This window comes from Mobula hypostoma, chromosome 9, assembly GCF_963921235.1.
Source record: "Mobula hypostoma chromosome 9, sMobHyp1.1, whole genome shotgun sequence".
In the NCBI taxonomy this organism is placed as follows: Eukaryota; Metazoa; Chordata; class Chondrichthyes; order Myliobatiformes; family Myliobatidae; genus Mobula; species Mobula hypostoma.
The window spans coordinates 100,515,187-100,535,893 of record NC_086105.1 but is presented as its reverse complement, the minus strand read 5'-3'; the positions used below and the strand labels follow the sequence as shown (position 1 = coordinate 100,535,893).

The 20,707-nt window shown below is 41.6% G+C and overlaps 1 protein-coding gene across 1 annotated transcript in view; it reads left to right on the top strand.

Annotated features, from left to right (window-relative positions):
* The first annotated feature begins 4,511 nt into the window (after positions 1–4,511).
* Positions 4,512–20,707, top strand: part of drg2 (developmentally regulated GTP binding protein 2) — a 34,121-nt gene continuing 17,925 nt past the window's right edge. Inside the window, exons 1-5 of the mRNA XM_063058778.1 lie at positions 4,512–4,651; positions 9,989–10,149; positions 13,408–13,497; positions 16,068–16,128; positions 18,897–18,987. Of these exons, the coding sequence (XP_062914848.1) occupies positions 4,588–4,651; positions 9,989–10,149; positions 13,408–13,497; positions 16,068–16,128; positions 18,897–18,987 (467 nt within the window). The 5' untranslated portion in view covers positions 4,512–4,587. The remainder of the gene's footprint in view (positions 4,652–9,988; positions 10,150–13,407; positions 13,498–16,067; positions 16,129–18,896; positions 18,988–20,707) is intronic.

Sequence of the window (20,707 nt, the reverse complement as noted above, 5' to 3'; positions counted from 1 at the left end):
GGTGCTGCCTTGATTCATGAAGCTGGGGTTGTTTCGCCTCTTCGCCTCCTTGCACACAAACTACAATACTCAAAGGGAGGGAATCGACCACTGTTCTCTTCCTTGTACTCTGAGCTAATAGACACCCATCTTTCCTGCAGCCCGAATGGAAGTTTGTCCACAATTGGTCCAACTCCGCGTGAAGTATCCAGATATGACAGGCCAGTTAAATCGCCGTCTTCTTTAGCACCTTGAATCTCTATGAGTAAGTCTCCAAGTTCTTGTAATTTAGTGTGGTCCTTGGCTGACACCCTAGAAAAATTGTCCAGCCGTTGAAATAGCGTCCTCTCAATAATTTCAGGGGCCGCGTAGCAGTCCTGAAGTCTCTCCCATGCTTTGTGTAAGGCTAGCTTGGGGTTGTTGACGTACACTGAGCGTATGCGTTTCACCTGTTCACTTGATTCCTTTCCTTTCCCAGCCATTTAGCTGGACTCCGCCAGTAGCACTGGTGAATGAGGAGTACCACGCACGGTAATTTTCAGGCTTATCGTCAGACTGGTACAGTCCTGAATTGACGAGGTCTTGTAGCGCTAAATACTGTGCCAATGGTTCTGCTGCAGGTGGCGTGCTAGCTGGGGGAATATGTTGGGGAACATATGACTGAGCGTGTACGTTCATGATGTGATTTGATGTTCTGACTTCGGCCTTTGTTCTTTGATCTCGCTGGTTCTGGTAAGTTCGGTGTCAGGAAGTACTCGTAGTCAGCCCTTTCATACTTGAGTTTGTGGCAAGGTTGCAATTGTGAGTTGTCTTGCCCAGGTGGACGCGATGCAACGAAGCTTCCCTGTGATTTCACATGGGATGGGATGCCAACAGGCAAGTATGGAGAGGGAGAATGAATCTGCAGGTCAATTTGAGATTGGAATTATTCGCTGGTGCGTTCCAATTTGGCCCTTTCTGACATAGATTTTCCTGTTTCGTCTAGAACGTGCATTTCTTCAGCGTTTTCCAACACTTGTGCTTCCACCGCGGCCGCATCAGCTTCTTGTTGTAGCGTCAGCACTTCGAACTCTGTATCTGTCCTTGCCTTTTCCTTCTGGTTTTCCGCTTCTCTATCAGGCTTTTCCTTCTGGTTTTCCGCTTCTCTGGCAGACTTTTCCTTCTGGTTTTCCGCTTCTCTGACAGACTTTTCCTTCTGGTTTTCCGCTTCTCTGGCAGACTTTTCCTTCTGGTTTTCCGCTTCTCTGGCAGACTTTTCCTTCTGGTTTTCCGCTTCTCTGACAGACTTTTCCTTCTGGTTTTCCGCTTCTCTGACAGGCTTTTCCTTCTGGTTTTCCGCTTCTCTGGCAGAGTTTTCCTTCTGGTTTTCCGCTTCTCTGGCAGCTTTTCCTTCTGGTTTTCCGCTTCTCTGACAGACTTTTCCTTCTGGTTTTCCGCTTCTCTGGCAGACTTTTCCTTCTGGTTTTCCGCTTCTCTGGCAGACTTTTCCTTCTGGTTTTCCGCTTCTCTGGCAGACTTTTCCTTCTGGTTTTCCGCTTCTCTGACAGACTTTTCCTTCTGGTTTTCCGCTTCTCTGACAGGCTTTTCCTTCTGGTTTTCCGCTTCTCTGGCAGACTTTTCCTTCTGGTTTTCCGCTTCTCTGACAGACTTTTCCTTCTGGTTTTCCGCTTCTCTGGCAGACTTTTCCTTCTGGTTTTCCGCTTCTCTGGCAGACTTTTCCTTCTGGTTTTCCGCTTCTCTGACAGACTTTTCCTTCTGGTTTTCCGCTTCTCTGACAGGCTTTTCCTTCTGGTTTTCCGCTTCTCTGGCAGAGTTTTCCTTCTGGTTTTCCGCTTCTCTGGCAGCTTTTCCTTCTGGTTTTCCGCTTCTCTGACAGACTTTTCCTTCTGGTTTTCCGCTTCTCTGGCAGACTTTTCCTTCTGGTTTTCCGCTTCTCTGGCAGACTTTTCCTTCTGGTTTTCCGCTTCTCTGGCAGACTTTTCCTTCTGGTTTTCCGCTTCTCTGACAGGCTTTTCCTTCTGGTTTTCCGCTTCTCTGGCAGAGTTTTCCTTCTGGTTTTCCGCTTCTCTGACAGACTTTTCCTTCTGGTTTTCCGCTTCTCTGACAGCTTTTTCCATTTTTCATTTTGGTTAGCGTATGACGCTCGCACCTTGGCGGCTTCTTTAGCTCTTGCGAGGGAAGCCACACTCGTCGACGTCCTACTGCTCTTGGCGCTGAGTGCAAGCGACCTGGTGCTTGATGGCGAAGCCGTTGTACCACTTGTCGAAACGTCTAATGATTGCGCCTTTTCACTGTAGTGTTCCGTGCAGTGTGTTGAAACTCTGACTAAACTAAACTGGAGCCAATGGAGACAGAGTGGTAGTAAGGTTAACCATTTACTGTTCACTCTTCTACATTAACATCGTATGGTGAAAACTGTTGATAAAAAATACAAACATATACCGCGTCTGTTCCGTTCTGGAGACCACACGCGCTCTCTTATTGTAGCGAGTGTCTCCAGCCGCCCCGAGTAGCGGGCGAGGGGTCCCGTCAAACCGCCATCGGGCTCGAGCCGACCCCGCGTTTTAAATTGAAAAGCTGGCATGCGCACCGCCCCAACCGCCGCTTCCTTAACAGAAACCGCGTTAATATTTTTACTTCAAATACATTCTTATGAACTTACGGCGTTGCTTCTGTAATGTGTCTTTGTGGGTGGACACGGAGCTCTTCATGATCATTCCGCACGCATGGCACCCACCTTCACACCTTCTCCAAACCAGAGGTTACACATAAGACGCGGCAAAACCGGAGGTACCATAGACCATATACCATAGACAATGAATTTACCTTTGTTATACTGTAACTCAATTATCAACCTTTAACTTTAACTAGAAAATAATTACAAACAAATCATTTAAAACGTAGACCCAATAAAGTCAAATAAATGCCTTAAGGGCAACACAAGGCCACTTCAAGCTTGTCCAATTTACTGTCATCTGCACAAGTATGTGTATATGTGTGCAATGAAAAACTAAACAGCAGCAGCTTCACAGGTACATAAGCAACATCCATAAGAAAACTATAAATATACTATTAAAACTTTAAATAATACACAATTTTTACAAGAACACAAGTAGAATAACAAAAAGCAAAGTCTATTTGTGTGCTAAACTGTAGAAATTGGGGTTTTGATGGTTGGTTCAGGAACTGAATGTTTGAGGGAAGTTACTTATATTCAGTAAGATCATTACTGATCTACCCCAAGCCTCAATTTCTTGATATTTAAAATGTACTTATCTTTAAATACTTATAATGACCTGGCCTCCACAACTCTCTCTGGGCACAGAATTCCAGGGATTCACCACTTTGCAAGAAGAAATGTCCAGATTCCTTGGTTTAAAAGACTAGTTTCTTAGGCTGAAAATGTGTCCCTTGTTTTAAGATGTTTCCACAAGTAAAAACATTTCAACATCCACTTTATCATGTCATGTCAGAATTATTTTTATTTCAATCTTATTCTTCCAAACTCCACAGTAACATAAACCTTGACTGTTAACTGCATTAACACTTGAAACTCAACCAAATAGTCCCATCTTTCAGTGCTGCTTGTACTTCTACGAATTGGCTTTTGAGGAATGAACAGAATAATTTTTGTAACCTACTTCCTCCATCTGCATACTGCTAATCCTCATGAGGTATTTTTACTTCCAGTACTGGGCCGAATATACATTTCCTTACACCCAGACTACCTTTCCCACGATTCGGTCGTTCAGATCAATGCCAGTTACACACCCGTGTAACCTATTCTCTTTCCTATTTATGTGAGTGGTAGAACCAGGGGAGGATTGATGGTAAAGAGGAGAGAATAGGTTACGTGGAAATAGGATTGCTTCGGAAACTGGCATAGAACGACCAAATTTTGGGGTGTAGGAGGAAACCAGAGCACCTGGAAGAAATCCACCTGGTCACAAGGAGAACACGCACATTATACCTCGACAGCACCAGAATTTGAGAATTAACTTAGCAGCTTTGTTGTCCGAAATGCCGAAACGTCTTTCCCGCGGGTTAACATAGCTGCAAGCAGAAGCTTCATCTCTGATGAGAGTTAAGTAGAAATTCTACAGATTGTACAAACACAAAACAACTGAATTCCAGTCAATTCCTTAAACAGTTACGACGAGAAAAAAAACTGCACTTCATGTCAATTATATTGAATTGCCTTGATTACACAATGTTTGAGAAAACTTTTGTACGTGCTTTGGGGCTTGTGATCTCTCCGTGGTTAATGCTGCAAGTGCAGCATTGTCCCCTATCAACTTTTCCGTAAATTGTCTACATAAACGAAATAAAGAAAAAATAGATTACATTAGCAGCTACAGGGATAGAAAATGTGTCAGTTACAAAGAAAATATAACGTAAACAAAAATGTAATAAAGTAATGTTAAATGGACACCAAGAGTAAGTGGGTACTGCAACAGCAGCAAGGGACGGAACCAAAGACACGCGCTTAGAGGAAGCCAGGACAGTTTTCTCGGATGCAATCGAGCCGGGTTCCGGATCCGCTGTGGGAGGTTTCCAGAATTTGCGACAACTTTTGGTGAATTTGCTCCGGGATTCAAAGCTGCAACCATGGGGATCCTGGAGAAAATCTCGGAGATCGAGAAAGAAATCGCACGGACCCAGAAAAACAAAGGTTGGCGCCGTGGAAATAAAATAAACTTCATCCGTAGCCCGTAGACTGTACGGTACAATGAGTTCTTGCTCCCCTCCCCCATGGTCTGTGGAATGTGTCCATGACCCCCTCGCCCCCTCCCGTAGCCTGTAGAAAGTGAACGTAGACACCCACCGTTTCCTTCTCCAGAATATGCCCATTGCACGAACCCCCCCAGTACCTTAACAGAATTTGCGCATTAACCCTGGGTTCATGTTCAATATGCTCATGGGCCCTTGCGCCACATACGAGGTGCTAATTAACCTCTGCATCCTTAGCATGTGCTTATTAGCCTCATTTGATTCCTTAATCCCCTGCACTTTTTAGAATGTGTTCATTATTTTCCATTTGCTCCTTATAAAACATAATAAATAAACCTTCCTTTGATTTATTAATTTACCGTTTATCGAATATTCATTAACCCCAGCTACACACTATACATTATCATTAAATCACCTTCACTCCATTCCTTGCTGTTATGTACACTGAAACATTCATTAATATCTGCATGTACTTGTTAGATTTTATTTATTAAGTCTTCACAATCTATAGATTTTTAAAATAAGCTCACATGCCATTCAGTATACTTTTAACAATACCTCCCATGTGCATTTTATAAATTTTGTCCTCAGAGGAGGGTAGTGGGTCTTGTTCTGGCTGGAGGTCTGTGACTAGTTTTCAGGGATCTGTTTTGGGACCTCTTGTTTGTGTTATGACATGAATAAAAATGTAGATTCGTGGGTTAATGAGGTTGTGAATTAGTGGTGTTATGCTTAGCGTAGAAGACTGCCGAGGGGTACTGTGGGATATAAGTCATTTACAGATATGGGGGGAAAAATAGTAGACAGAGTTTAAATTGGCCAGATGTGAAGTTTTGCACTTCGGGAGATCAAATGTAAAGAGATGGTACATTGTTAATGGCAAAATCCTTCATAGCCAGTTTTTCCCCCAAGGTTGACATGTCTAATACCAGAGAGCATGGACTTAAGGTGAGGTGTGTGGAGCAAGTTTTTTTCACAGAGTGGTGGGTGACTGGAATATGCTTCCTAGGGTGGTGGTGGAGGCAAATTCAATGGAGCGATCTTGGGGTCCAAACTTAGCTTCCAGAAAGTGTTATGTAGATTCATAGGTTGGTGAAGAAGACATATAGCATGTTTGCCTTTTATTAGTTGATGAATTGAATTCAAGAGTCAGGAAGATATTTTGCAAAATTAATTCGGTCACATCTGGGGTATTGTATTCAGTCATGTCGCCCCATTTCAGGTTTTGGAGAAGGGGTTTACCAGGATGCTGCCTGGATTAGGGGTTGTGTTATAAAGTGAGATTAGACAAACTTGGGTTTTCTCTGGGCTGGCAGAGACTGAGGGAAGATCTGATAGAGCTTTATAAGATTATGAGAGGCATAGATAGACAGTAACTTTTTCCTAGGGTTGAAATGTTTAATATCAGAGGACATACATTTAAGGTGAGGCGGGTAAGTTCAAGGGCGATATGCAGAACAAGTTTTTGCACAGGGTGGTGGGTGCTTGGAATGGGGTGGCGGTGGAGACAAATAAAATAGAGACCTGTAAATGGAAGGATATGGACATAGTGTAGGGAAAAGAGAGTAGGTCAGTTGAGCATTTCATTTCGAATTTAATTAGTTCAGCACAACATTGTGTGCCTTAGGGGCTGCTCCTGTAATGTACTGTTCTGTGTTCTAACCCTTCCCCTCTTCCTGCAGATTATATTTATTACCACTGCATCATCCTATATGTTGTTTATTTGCACTCCCTAAATGGTCATTTGTCCTCCTGCACCCAAGACCTCTTCACACCCTTGAAATTTTAAAGAAAAATTCCCCTTGCAAGCTATAGAACGATCATCATTTCCTCACTACGCACGCCAATAATTGCCAACACAACACACACAAAATGCTGGAGGAGCTCAGCAGGCCGGGCAGCATCTAAGAAAAGAGTAAACAGTCGACGTTTCAAATCGAGCCCCTTCATCAGGACTGGACATTGTGTAGGACTCCAATAATTAGCTGTTTCCATCTTACCCATTGAGCTCATTGTCCTTCACGAGCCTAGGTATATAATGCTTAGTAACCACCCCTCCCGCATGTAGATTTGTTTATCCCCCTCTGGCATTTTGTACCACACCGAGAGACAAAATGCTGGAGGAACTCAGTAAGCCAAACAGCATTTATGGAGGGAAGCAAATGGTTGATGCCTTAGGCTGAGACAAGGATGCTACCTGGCTTGTTGATTCCCTCCAGCATTTTGAGTGCATTGTTCAAGATTTCCAGCATCTGCAGAATCTCTAGTATGACCACATTGACATTCATTTGCAAACATCACACTCTGTAGTTTGTAATCCTCTTTCACCTCATTAATTTCACTGTTCCATTCCTCAGACTGAGGCCAATGGGTTTCATGACCTCAGCATTGTGTTTGGTAACTCTGTTGTGTTTGGGACAAGGTTTCTTCTTCTTCTTCTATTTCCGGCTGTTTAGACGCATCTAGGCGTATTACGGCCCTCCGCAGGATGTGTAATTAATTATAGAACTTCAAGGAACTCAAATTCTCAAATACAACCTAGTCTCATGTATAAACTGAATTTTAGACTATTCAATCAGATGTTGATTCTTTTGACGGCCAAACAAAGATTTAATAGAAAACCAAAATAAATTTAAGCCAGACAGCCTCCTGAACAGCATGCTTCTTTCAATTTTGTATCTATTACAGCTCAGCAAAACATGCTGAACTGTCTCTGGACTACCACAGTCACATAATCCAGTAGAATGTTTTCCTATTATCTTTAAATAATAGTTTAGCTCACAATGCCCCAACCTAAGTCTTGTAAATTTCACCATATCTCTGTGACTTAAAAGGTAACAGTCTGAAACCTTTTTAACTAGCGGGTGACAATAAAAATAATGCCTGCCCCTTAATTCATTTTTCCAATCCTCCTGCCACTTCTTCTCTATACCTTTTTTAATCCTACTTCTCAATTCTGCTCTGCCGAGGGGAACTCTAATTTCTACTTGCCTGCTCTGTAGGGAAGACTGCAATGCCATCCACAATTTCATTTCCCTCCACCCCACCATGCCCTGGTATCCATGAAAATCTAACTGCACAACCCATCTTCCCTACTCTAAACAGCACTAAGAGAGTCTCAATAACTATGTCAGGACGAGCTTTTGATTTACTCCCTTTTATAGACTCTAAGGCAGCCGCAGAATCCAAACAGATGATAACCCTACGTGGTCGAGAGTCTTCTATCCACCATAAGGCCCAGAGGATTGCTAATAATTCTGTTGCAAAGACAGAAACCCCATCTGAAACCCGATGACCAATCTTAACTCCAAGTTGAGACACATACATCCCAAATCCTGCCCTACTGCTCTCTGGATCCACTGAGGTGTCAGTAAAAATCTTCAGATAAGATCCCCATTTATTATTTAAATATTCATTTGTGATCAACGCTGATGAAATTGCACTGCTTCCTTGAAGCTGAAAAAGGAGGAATAGGTCTACTTCTAGTTCTGGAAAGAGCCAAAAAGGGATAGGTGGCAGGTAAATTTGGCCAACTATGTCTTCCTCAGTCAGTTTCAATTTCACAGCCCAGTTATTAACCAAATCTAAAAATGGGTATCTTTTAATCTTACTTGCAAAAGACACTATTACGGACAGCTGTGATTGAATCCATTTAGTTTTACCCAATACTGCAGGCCGGGACAAGGTTTGAGGAGTCAGGGTGTTTATAAAGCTTTGGAATTTGCATCACCTGGCCTTTCCTAACGACGATTGCGAACAAGTCATAGCCCTAACAAACTAATTAAGGTCTGACATATTGATAAAAGTTATCTGAGAGCTCAAATCTCTTGGGGTGCCCAAACTTTTGCATGGTGTTCCTTTCCTTTTTTCTCCCACTCTAAGATTGTAGAAAACAAAAATAATACACACTAATCTTCCTTAAAATGTTGAAAAGAATGTCTCATCTTCAACTTTATGACTTTTGGAGATCAGTTCATCTTCTACCCTCTTAACTATTCACAATAACAGAAATTTTGACCGGGGTGCCCAAACTTTTGCATGCCAATGTATTACTGTGTATCCAACAGCATACTCATGCCTGGTCATCGATTTCTGCTTTCAGTGATAACATCATCTGTGATTCTTTTTAATTATAAACTCATGCTGGATCTGGAGGGAGCTAATTCTTCTGTGTAATTTGGGGTGATGGATGGTATCTACAAGTTCACCAGTAGGAGTAATAGAACAATTTTAGAGACAGAGCTGTGAGTTTTATACATGAAGCATATTACCCTTGAGTGGTTTGTTTTCCATTGCATACAAATGCATTATCCTGAATTTTATGGTCATTGGACCGCACACTGAAACAGGTCCTTTGGCCTAAGATGTCTGTGCTGACCATGAGGTCAAATGAAACTAAACCCAGATCCCTCTACTCCCTTCATGTTCATGTGCCTCTTAAATGGCACTATCAGATCTTCTTTCTCCTTACAGTCACTGATCACTCCCTGTGGATTAAAAAAAAATGTCCCTCTCTCACCATAAAACTATGCCCTCTGGTATTTGACAATTCTACCCTGGGAAAGAGACTCTGATTATCTACTGTATCCATGCCACCTCTAATTTTATAAACTCCTGTTAGACCTCCCCTAAACTTCTGATACTGTAATCCAAATCTGTCCAAACAATACTCTTTAATCCAGGTGGCATCCTGTTGAACTTGCTCTGCAACCTCTTCAAAGCCTCCACATCATCTCTAATGGAGTGACCAGAACTGAATGCAATATTCCGAACAAAATATTATGCAGCTGCAACATGGCTTCCTAACTCTTACACACAACACGCTGACTGATAAAGGCAAGTATTCCATGTCCCATCTTGACCACCTTATTCAACTTGTGTTGCCAACTTTCAGGGAGTTAAGGACCTGGACCCCAAGATCACTCTGTTATTCAGTACCACTAAGCATTCTCCCATTTAATGTGCATGTTTCCCTTACGTTTGACTTCCCAAAGTGTGACACTTCATACTTGCCCAGATTAAATTCTATCTGCAGTTTCTTCACCCATATCTGCAACTGATCAATATCTTGCATTTGACAACCTTTTACACTACCCACAACTTTACCAATTTTGTATCATCTGTAAACTTACTAATAAGCCCGTCTTTTTTAAAATCTAATTATTTATATATATATATCACAAAGAATAGTCTCATAGAATACTGGAATAACTATGCTGAATAGATCTGAAGTCAACATTACCGGAGAACTGACTATAATGTGATTGATACTTTCCAGCCACTGAGTATCATTTGGGCTTGTTAAAAGCCAAACTTGCTAAGTACAGAGCACACTTGTTGGAACCCCCAAAATCTGCTGGATCCAAAGGTGAAGGCTTTGATGTGATGAAATCAGGAGATGCCAGGGTAGCATTGATTGGATTCCCTTCTGTGGGTAAGGTAGGAATAAGTTTACTCTGTATGTCTTTTACACTTTTCTACAACAATGCTGTGTGTTGGACTAACATGGTTGATGGGACAAATTGGAGGAGATACTATAAAGTGGACAGAACTTCATTCATTCAGCATCTTAACTGTGCAAGCCTTGTTTCCTTTAGAAACCACTCAATGAATGCTAACACCCAAAGCATTAATATGTTGTATTGTGCACTTCCTATTTTGGCCTTACTTTTTTTCCCTCTTGAGTAAATAAAGTTAGACTTTATCTCCTCCACATAATCCACCACCATGTTCAAGGCCAAAAAAATAAACGGGAAGGGAATCATGACCACAACAATACAAAAGCCTGTGGACCATTCGCCGTAATGTGTGTTTTTTACTGAGATGTACAAGGACCTCCACCCTCATCAAAGTTTTGAACAGAATTCTTTTGCATTCATTGTAGTGTTAGAAGTGCAATACCAATCAAATGTAGATTTATTTTTCTGGTTACAATTTCTAATTGCTATCAGAGCATAAAATCTTCGTTGTAAATGGTTGTATGAAATGATGTACACACTTGTGAAATTGTTGTTATAGGCAGTATTTGTTTTCTGTAGATCAGAAGTTTGTGATCTTCATGCCAGGTGTTTGTGTTTTTATTATCAGTGCATCAACCATATGAATTAAATGGAATAAAATATTTCCAGCTCCTTCTTATGGTTCAGATGGGCCTTAAAGAACACCACTCATTAGCATTTAAAGCATTTTGAAAATAACTCCTTCAATGCTTTGAAACATTTGATAGGATGATAAGATGCTACATAAATGTAGCTTAGCAGAGAAATGGGTTGATCCAAGGTGATTGTTGCTTGTATGGAGCAGTCAACGCAAGAAACATGAGCAAACCAAAGCATAATGTCATGTATCACTACAACACAGAAACTGGCTCTTTGGCCCCTCTGGTCCATGCTGAACTGACATTCTGCCTAGTCCCATCAACCCACACCTAGACAATAGCCCTCCATGCACCTTCCATCTGTATTCTTACCAAACTTCTCTTAAATGTTGCCGTCAATACGGCTTTCACCACTTCAGCTGGCAGCTCGTTCTGCACTTACACCACCCTCTGAATGAAGAAGTTCCTCCTGAGGTTCCCTTTAACTATTTTACCTTTTACCTTTAAGCTATGACCTCTAGTGGAAAAACCCCACTTGTGTTTACCCTGTTTATACCCCTTATAACTTTATGTACTTCTATCAAATCTCTCTTCATCTTCCTGTGGTCCAGTGAATAAAGTCCTAACCTATTCAACCTTTCCCTATAACTCAGGTCCTTAAGTCCCATCGACATCCTTGTAAATTTTCTCAGTATCCTTTCAATCTTATTGATATCCTTCCTGTAGGTAGGTCACCAGAACTGAACACAATGCTGTAAATTTGGAGTTGCCATGTCTTACGCAACTTCAGTATAACATACCAACACTTGTGACACCACTTTCAACAGATTGTGGATTTGTATTCCCAGATCCCTGTGATCCTCAGTGTCCTACCATTCACTGTGTATACTGGTTTGTTCCCAAAAGTGCAATTCCTCACACGTCTGCTTTAAATTCCATCTGCCATTATTCAACTTATTTTTCCAACTGGTCCTGATATCCTGCAAGATTTGATAGCCTTCCTCATTGTCCACTATGTCCTCAATCTCTGTGTCAGCCGTAAGTTTGCTGATCCAGTTTACCGCATTATCATCCAGATTATTAATATAAGATGACAAACAGCAATGGACCCAGCACTGCTCCCTGCGGCAGACCACCAGTCAGAGACTCAACCGTCTGCCATCACTCTCTGGCTTCTCCTAATCCAGTTTACTATTTCACTTTGAATGCTAAGCGACTAAACCTTCTGTACTAGCTCCCATGCAGAATTTTGTCAATGGCCTTGCTAAGTCCATGTAGAACATCTTCTGCCTTTCCTTCATCATCTTTTCCAGTAACCTCCTCGGAAATCTGATTGATTGGTTAGACATCACACACATGTTGACTATCCAAAATCAGGCCCTGTGTATCTAAATACTTATATGTCCTGTCCCTCAGAGTATCTTCCAATAATTTACCCACTATTGATACCAGGCTCACCAGTCTATAATATCCCAGTTTATTCTTAGAGCGATTTTTGAACAACAGACTGACATTATCTGTGCTCCAAACCTCTGGCACCTCACCCATGCCTAAGGATGTTTTAAATACCTCTGCTAGGGCCCCTGCAGTTTCTGAACTAGCCTCTCACAAGGTGTGAAGGACTTCTTGCCAGGCCCTGGCAACTTATTCTAATTTACCCCAAGACAGCAAGCACTTCCTCTTCTGTTATCTGGATACGGTCCATGATCCCACTACTGTTGTGCCTCTAATAAAAGTTCTATAGACTATATCCATTTCCTGAGTAAATACAAATGCGAAAAATCCATTTAAGATCTCCCCCATCTCTTTAGGCTTCATGCTTAGATGACCACGCTGATCTTCAAGTGGACCAGTTTTGTCCCTTGCTATCCATTTAGTCTTGATATATCAATAGAAACCCTTGGGATTCTCCTTCACCTTGTCTGAGAGAGCAACCTCATGCCTTCTTTTAGCTCTCCTGGTTTCTCTCTTTTAAGTGTTCTCTTCTGTCTCTTATACTCCTCAAGTCCTGTATTTTCTGTGTACGACAGGTACGTCTTCTTAACTGGGGCCTAAATATTCATCAATATTGATCCAAAATCTGAAGCCCTCCTTCCTGTACCATCTCCTTAGCCATGTGTTAAATTGTATTATCTTCTTGTTTTTAGCCTCACTAGCACGTGGCACAGGGAGCAATCATAGATCACCACCTTGGAGGACCTGTCCTTTAATTTAACACATGACTCCCTGAACTCACTTTGCAGGACCTCATCAACCTTCCTGCTTATGTCATTGGTACCAGTGTGGACCATGATACCTGGCTTTTCACACTGCCCATTAAGAATGCTTCTGTGATCTCAAGCTCCGCAGAAAGTTCCAAGTGACCCCACTGGCTTTTTAAATCTGGTGCTAAAATCCACAAGCAGTGGCTTCCATGATCACAAATTCTGCAAGAAAAAAAGTACTAAACTTTTATGCACAAAAGTTCTTCTCAGTAGTCTGAAAATTATCCTTAAATTTGGGATCTTTAGTGAGCATCAGTGTACAGCTTTGTACCTTCGTTGTATTGAATTAAGTCACTCCTTGTTTTTTCTAAATTATGCTACATATTTATCTTTCAGTCAACGTTTTTGAGTTTGATGACTTCCACTGCAAGTGAAGCAGCTTCGTATGAATTTACAACCCTTACCTGCATTCCAGGTGTCATAGAGGTGAGATACTTGCATCAAAAACATTTTTTAAAATTGCAGATGCTGGAAATCTGAATTGTAATCAAAATTCCATAACTACCTTCATAGCTGAGGCCATCTGTGGAAAGAGAAATGGAATTGACATTTCAGTTCAGTGATCTTTCAGCAGGACTATTCTCTTCATAGATGCTGGCTGACTTGCTAAGTAAACACAAGATAATCTGTAGATGCTGTGATCAAAGCAACATTTTCAGTACGCTGGATGAACTCAGCAGGTCGGGCAGCATCAGTTAGAAACGATGGGTCGACGTTTCGGGCCGGAACCCTTTGTCAGGACTGAAGAATGAAAGGTGAGGAAGGATTTGAAGAATGCTTGTAGCTTCAGTTGAAAGACCAGTAATTTGAAAGACAAAGGGGTGGGGGAGGGGAAGCATTGACGTCATAGCCCTGAAAACAATGGGTGGTAGAAGAAGGAGGCGGAACCATGAGGGAGCTGGGGGAGGGGGTAGAGTGAAATAGGGATAGAGGAAGGGAGGGGGAGGGAATTACCAGAAGTTGGAGAATTCTATGTTCATACCAAGGGGCTGGAGACTACCTAGACGGTATATGCTCCTCCAACCTGAGTTTTTTCCAGGTGAGACAACACTTCACTTGTGAGTCTGTTGGGGTCATCTATTGCATCCGGTGCTCCCGGTGCGGCCTCCTCTACATCGGTGAAACCTGACGCAGATTGGGGGACCGCTTCGTCGAGCACCTCCACTCAGTCCGCCACAACTCCCGGTAGCCACCCACTTCAACTCTGCTTCCCATTCCCATTCAGATATGTCCATACATGGCCTCCTCTACTGCCATGATGAGGCTAAACTCAGGTTGGAGGAGCAACACCTCATATACCATCTAAGTAGTCTCCAGCCCCTTGGTATGAATATAGAATTCTCCAACTTCCGGTAATTCCCTCCCCCTCCCTTCCCCTATCCCTATTTCACTCTTTCCCCTCCCCCAGCGCCCTCATGGTTCGACCTCCTTCTTCTACTACCCATTGTTTTCAGGGCTATGATATCAATGCTTCCCCTCCCCCACCCCTTTGCCTTTCAAATTACTGGTCTTTCAACTGAAGCTACAAGTATTCTTCAGTCCTGACGGGTTCCGGCCCGAAACGTCGACTCATCGTTTCTAATTGATGCTGCCCGACCTGCGTTCATCCAGCGTACTGAAAGTGTTGACTTGCTAAGTGTTTCCAGGGTTTAAAGTTTTATTTGAGAACACTTGTTTTACATTTCATTATTGGGATTTTTGCAAGATTAAATAATGCTGTATTTTCATGTGTGTCTTGCGATGGGGAGGCTAGTAGACTACATTCAATATGGTCTACCCTTGACAGAAGAATGTACACCATTCTGTTCAATTGAATTCCAACCAGTTTAGGTTTTAAAATTCAAACCTTAGCAGTGCTCACCCTAAGTTCACCTGCTGGTGATTAAATCAGTGTTCATTCCTAAAACAACCAGACTGCAGTTGTTGTCTCTTAATATTCACCTTCAGGTCCTTATTCCTATGTTCTCTTGCTATTTTTAGTTGACTGCTCTTTTTGCTGTATAACAGTTTGCACCTATTTCAGTATCAGTGAAATGAAAAGTAGCTCCTTTCATTTTTCAACAATCTTTTCCTCCTTTCTTCTGAATGTGAATGCTTGCCCACAGTGTCTGCAGCACCCCTGGTTTATTTGCAAGGCTGGAAGTTGTTCGGAGGCAAATCAGAAACAGTATTTGAAGGAGTTGTAATATGCCAAGTTCCTGTTAAATAGATTATCCTCTGGAAATAATGTTGATGGGATATTGCTCTATTTCTCTGTGCAGTGCATGATAACTTCTAAATTCTAACAACAGACAACTTTTGCTCTCAACTCTTGTGAAGAGTAGGTTGCAGTCAGCACTATTATTGTTTTGGAAGTTGGAAAGAGTTTTCCATTGCAAATGCAGACGTAAATGTAAAAATCCAGCTGTTAAGGTCTGTGGCTCTGCTGCTCTGTAAGCTGTGATTATTATAACTCCATATCATTCCATGTGCTTCACAGCTGGGCTTCTTTATGCGTCCTTCCTTAAAGACATGGTACTGAAGCAAGTGCGACAATGTATGCAAACTGTTTGCAGGAAAATATAACTGCTTATTTATTTTAGTGTATGTATGCCTTAATGACTTTAACTTGTAATTATTGACAAGCAACTTATTTTGGACTGAAAATTAACTTTAAGCAAACGTGCTGTTTGTCATGGAAGTTTGAAATAGCAACATCTGAATGAAATGTATTGTTCTTTAACTGGCAAGAGAAAAATAATCAGAAAATTAAATCACCATTAATGGTTATATATGAACAGTCAAGCATGATGGTAGGGAGTCTGGAGCCAGATCTTGAATATTGCATGTTGGCTGCTGCTGTTCCTAGTTTGTGATTTTGGAAATCACAAAAGATCCATTAAATGACATAAATATATTTTGTCCCTGTGTGCCACAGATTTAAGCTATTACGAGCAGATTTTTTTTTGCTTAAAACAGGAATAAAATTACTTAACATGTTTCTTTTTGTAATCCAGCATAAAGGTGCTAACATTCAGCTTTTGGATCTGCCTGGTATCATTGAAGGAGCAGCACAAGGTTTGTACGTGACATTGTAGCCTTGGGATTCATTTAATAATTTGTTCATAAAGGTTTTGCTGTTGTGCTGTTGTCATAAAATGTTTATTCAGTGTTCTGATCACAATTTTACACTCTGGCTTTGGAGGAAAGAAACTAGGAAAGTTGAAATGAAAGATTTGGTATTGAAGAATGGTCCTCCAAACTGGTTGTGCCACTAACCAAGGTACATTTGCAACAGTGGCAGCTGTCTAATAATGGGGGAAATTGCCAAAGTATGTCATGTTTGCAGAAAGTAGGACAAATCCAATGTCCATTCAGTCTTTTCTAAGTCATCAGCAAACTGATGGAAGGTGATTTCAACAGTACTATCCAACAGCACTTTCTCACCAGTAACTTGCTCATCAGTTAGTGTTTTGCCCAGATCACTTAGCTGAATTCCAGAGGTGAGGTGAAAGTGAATGCCATAAATACGATTTGACTGTATGTAGCATCACAGAGCCCTGGTAGAACAGAAGTCAATAAATGTTAGTGGGTAAAAGCGTTCCAGTAATTGGAGTCATATCTTGCACCAAGGAAGCTTGCTGTGATTATTGGCAGTGAAGAATTCTAGCCCTAGATATTGCTGCAGGAGTTCCTCAGGGTATTATCCTAGGCTCAATCACCCTCAAATGCTTCATCACTGACATCCATCAATTACATTCCTTTCATCATCAAATCAGAAGTGCTGATCTTTGATGATTGCGCAGTGTTCAGATCCATTCACTGCCTTCAGTGAATGAAGCAGAATGTCTGCAGGCAACAACGTTGAGGTATATGGGCTGATAAGTGGCAAGTAACATTTGTGCAACAAAACACAGTAAGGAACTAGACATTCCCCCCCAATGCCTGTGTACCTGTGGACAGCCAAGTGGAGTGGGAGTTGTGGGGCAAAGGTGCAAGAAATCAGTAAAGCATCATTAGAGCAGGATGAGGTCAGAGAGGGGCTTTTCAGACAGTGAGAGAATAAGGTCAGACACAAGACACTGCAGATATTGGAATATGAAGTTAAAAAAATCTACTGGAGGAACTCAGTAGATCGGGCAGCATCTGTGGGAGGAAAGGAATCGTCAACGTTTGAGATTGAGACTGCACCTGGACTAAAGGTGAAGAGGGAGGATAAACAGTATAAAGTGGAGAGGGGGAATGTTGAGACAGTGGAATACAGGCAGGCAGATTAAAAGCAATCCATCCTTGTGGGTTGAATGGTTTAAAAAGATTTTGAAATAAATGATGGCACTGGAAAGTGTAAAACTGGAGGGCAGAAATTTAGAAGGAGTAGAGATGATCTGAGGGAAGATTTTTTTCACCCAGAGGATGGTTGCAATCTGGAATATATTATCTGAAGGGGTGGTGGAGGCAGAGTTTCTCACAACATTTAAGAATTTTCTAGACAAGTGTATGAATCATCAGTACAGAGAGGGCTGTGGGAAAGTGGGATTAGTTTAGGTAGTACTGGACAGTTGATATTGGTATAGATTCATTGTTATCACATGTACCAAGATGCAGTGAAAAGCTTAGCTTGTTTACTGTTCATACAGATCAGATCATTACACTCTGCATTGAGGTAGAACCAGGTAAAACAGTAACCATGCAGAGTCAGTGATTTTAGATTTAAAAGAGTAGAATAATTGTAAGAGAGGTAATGAGTGGATCTGCAGGAAGCAGCTTGCAATAAGTTGCCGATCTCTGGCGCCATCTTGTGCTCCGTGGATGTGGACATGGTGGGCCAAAGAGCTTATTTCTGTCCTGTATGATTCTGTGACTAAAAGTACAAGAACACAAGGATATAGGAGCAGGAATAGGTCACCACTCAATATGAACATGTCTGATCAACTCCAGGTCTCAGCTCTTCTTCTTCTGTGCTAAATTCCCTTGTTTTTTCAAAAAATTATCTGCCCCCACTTTTTCTAAGGAGAGCTTTTAGCCACCTACCCATGATAATCGGTGGTACTTGATTAGATTCTCTTCATCCCCATCAAGGCTCTTTGGGTGTCTGGATGACTGCATCTCCATCAAGTCTCACAAAACTTGACGAAGCAGTATATTTGATAGATACACCGTCAGTTTCTTTCCATCAGCTGTGCACTGTGGCTACAGAGTATGCCATCCAAAAAACACACACTTTGCAGTTACTCATCTAGGCTACTGACAGCACTTCTTCAGCCCACAAAGAAGGATGACACAGCAGATGCATAGAAACACCACTCCCTTTCACATTGCTCACCATACTTGTGTGGGAAAAATGTCACTAGCCGTTCATCGCCACCGGGTCTAAATTCAGAAGTCTGTAGCAGTTGAAGGACGTGGTCAACTACTATCTTCTCATAGGCACTTATGGCTGGCAGCAAATGCTCACCTTGCCTTCAACCCTTAGATCTCAAAATGTGATTTTTTAAAAAGTTAATCACAATGACCTTGTATTTTTCAAGACATTTGTCCGGTTGGATCTTTCGTTGACCTTGTGGAAATATGATAATGTTGAGTGTGGGAATTGGTATATTTCTTATATTATCACTGTGGGCTATTTTGAGGTGATGAAGGGACAGCTTAAATATAAGCCAATTAGTTTTCTTTTATGAAGTTTTCTGTGCTCTTCAGACGCTCCTTAAAGTTCATTCTTTCAAACACACCCACATTTGCCTACCAAAAAAGTAATTCATGAAATTCTTGATTGATTCTTTTCAGCAGTTTATATTGGGAATTTTACCTAAATTTGTTGACTGCTAATATATATTTTAAATCTACAGGAAAAGGTCGTGGTCGCCAGGTGATTGCAGTTGCTAGGACAGCAGATGTTGTAATAATGATGCTGGACGCAACGAAGGGTGATATCCAAAGGTGTGTCCGCATGGAAGTGTTAAAAATGTCCATAACCAGCTATTCTCAGTTTTTCTAAATTTAGAAATGGAAGTATGTTGTTATGTTAAAAGGTAGCCTAATGATTCAGGTATTTGTTCCATTTCAAATATGAATATGCCACTATATGCTACTTTGAAGTTTGTTTTCTTGCAGGCATTTATAGGAAAATAAAGAAATACGATAGAATTAATGAAAAACTATACATGTGTATGTGCACTATACTATATAAACATCCAATGTGCAAAAGAGGACAAATCGTGCAAATAATAAAAAAGTAAATAAATAATACTGAGAACATGAGTTGTAGAGTCTTGAAGTGAGTCTGTAGGTTATAGAGTCAGTTTGGTGTTGAGGTGAGTAAAGTTATCCATGCTGCTTGAGGAACTTTTTCCTGAATCTGGAGGTGTGGGGCCAAAGGCTCCTGTACCTCCTGCCCGGTGGTAGTAATAGGAAGAGAGCGTGATCTGGATAGTGGGGGTCCTTGTAGCAGCGCTGTCTGTAAATGTGTGCAGTGATGGAGGGTTTTGCCTGTGATGGACTGGGCTGTATCCACCACTTTTGTAGACTTTTCTGTTCCTAGATATTGGTGTTTCTATACCAGGACATGCTGCAAACAGTTAGGATGCTCTCCACCATGCGTCGGATAGAAAAAGTTTTGTCAAGAGTTTTAGATGACATGCTGAAACTACGCAAACTTCTAAGAAAGTAGAGGCGCTGTTGTGCCTTCTTTGTGATGTTACTTGCATTCTGGTCCCACGATTAGATTCTCTGATATGATAATGCCAAGAAATTTAAAGTTACTGACTTTCTCCACCTTTGATATTCTAATGAGGACTGGCTCATGGACCTCCGACTTCTTACTCCTGTAGTCAATAATCAGCTCTTTGGTTTTGCTGATGTTGAGTGCGAGGTTGTTGTGAAGATATCATTCAATTAGATTCTCCATCTCCCTCCTATATGCCGATTTGTTACCACCTTTTTATTCTGCCAACAATAGTGGTATCATCGGCAAACCTAAATATGGCATTGGAGCTGTACTTAGCCACACAATCATAGGTATATATATGTAGAACAGGGGGCTAAGCACACAGCCTTATGGTGCACCTGTGCTGATGGTAATTGTGGAGGAGATGTTGTTACCAATCTGAACTGACTGGGGTCTGCAAGTGAGAAAATCGAGGATCCAGTTGCACAGAGAGGTATTGAGGCTTAGGTTTGGAGCTTAGTGATTTGCGGGAATAATAGTGTTGAATACTGAGCTGTAGTCAATGAAGATCATCCTGATAAATGCATCTTCATTGTCCAGGTAGAAACAGAAAACCTACAACACAATACAGGCCCTTCGGCCCACAAAGTTGTACCGAATACGTCCCTACCTTAGAATTACTAGGCTTACCCATAGCCCTCTATTTTTCTAAGCTCCATGTACCTATCCAAAATCCTCTTAAAAGACCCTATCATATCCGCCTCCACCACCGTTGCCGGCAGCCCATTCCACGCGCTCACCACTCTCTGAGTAAAAAACCTACCCCTGACATCTCCTCTGTATCTACTCCCCAGCACCTTAAACCTATGTTCTCTTGTGGCAACCATTTCAGCCCTGGGAAAAAGCCTCTGACTCTCCACACGATCAATGCCTCAAGATGTTCCAGAACTGAGTGAAGAGTCATTGAAATGGCATCTGCTGTTGACATGTTGT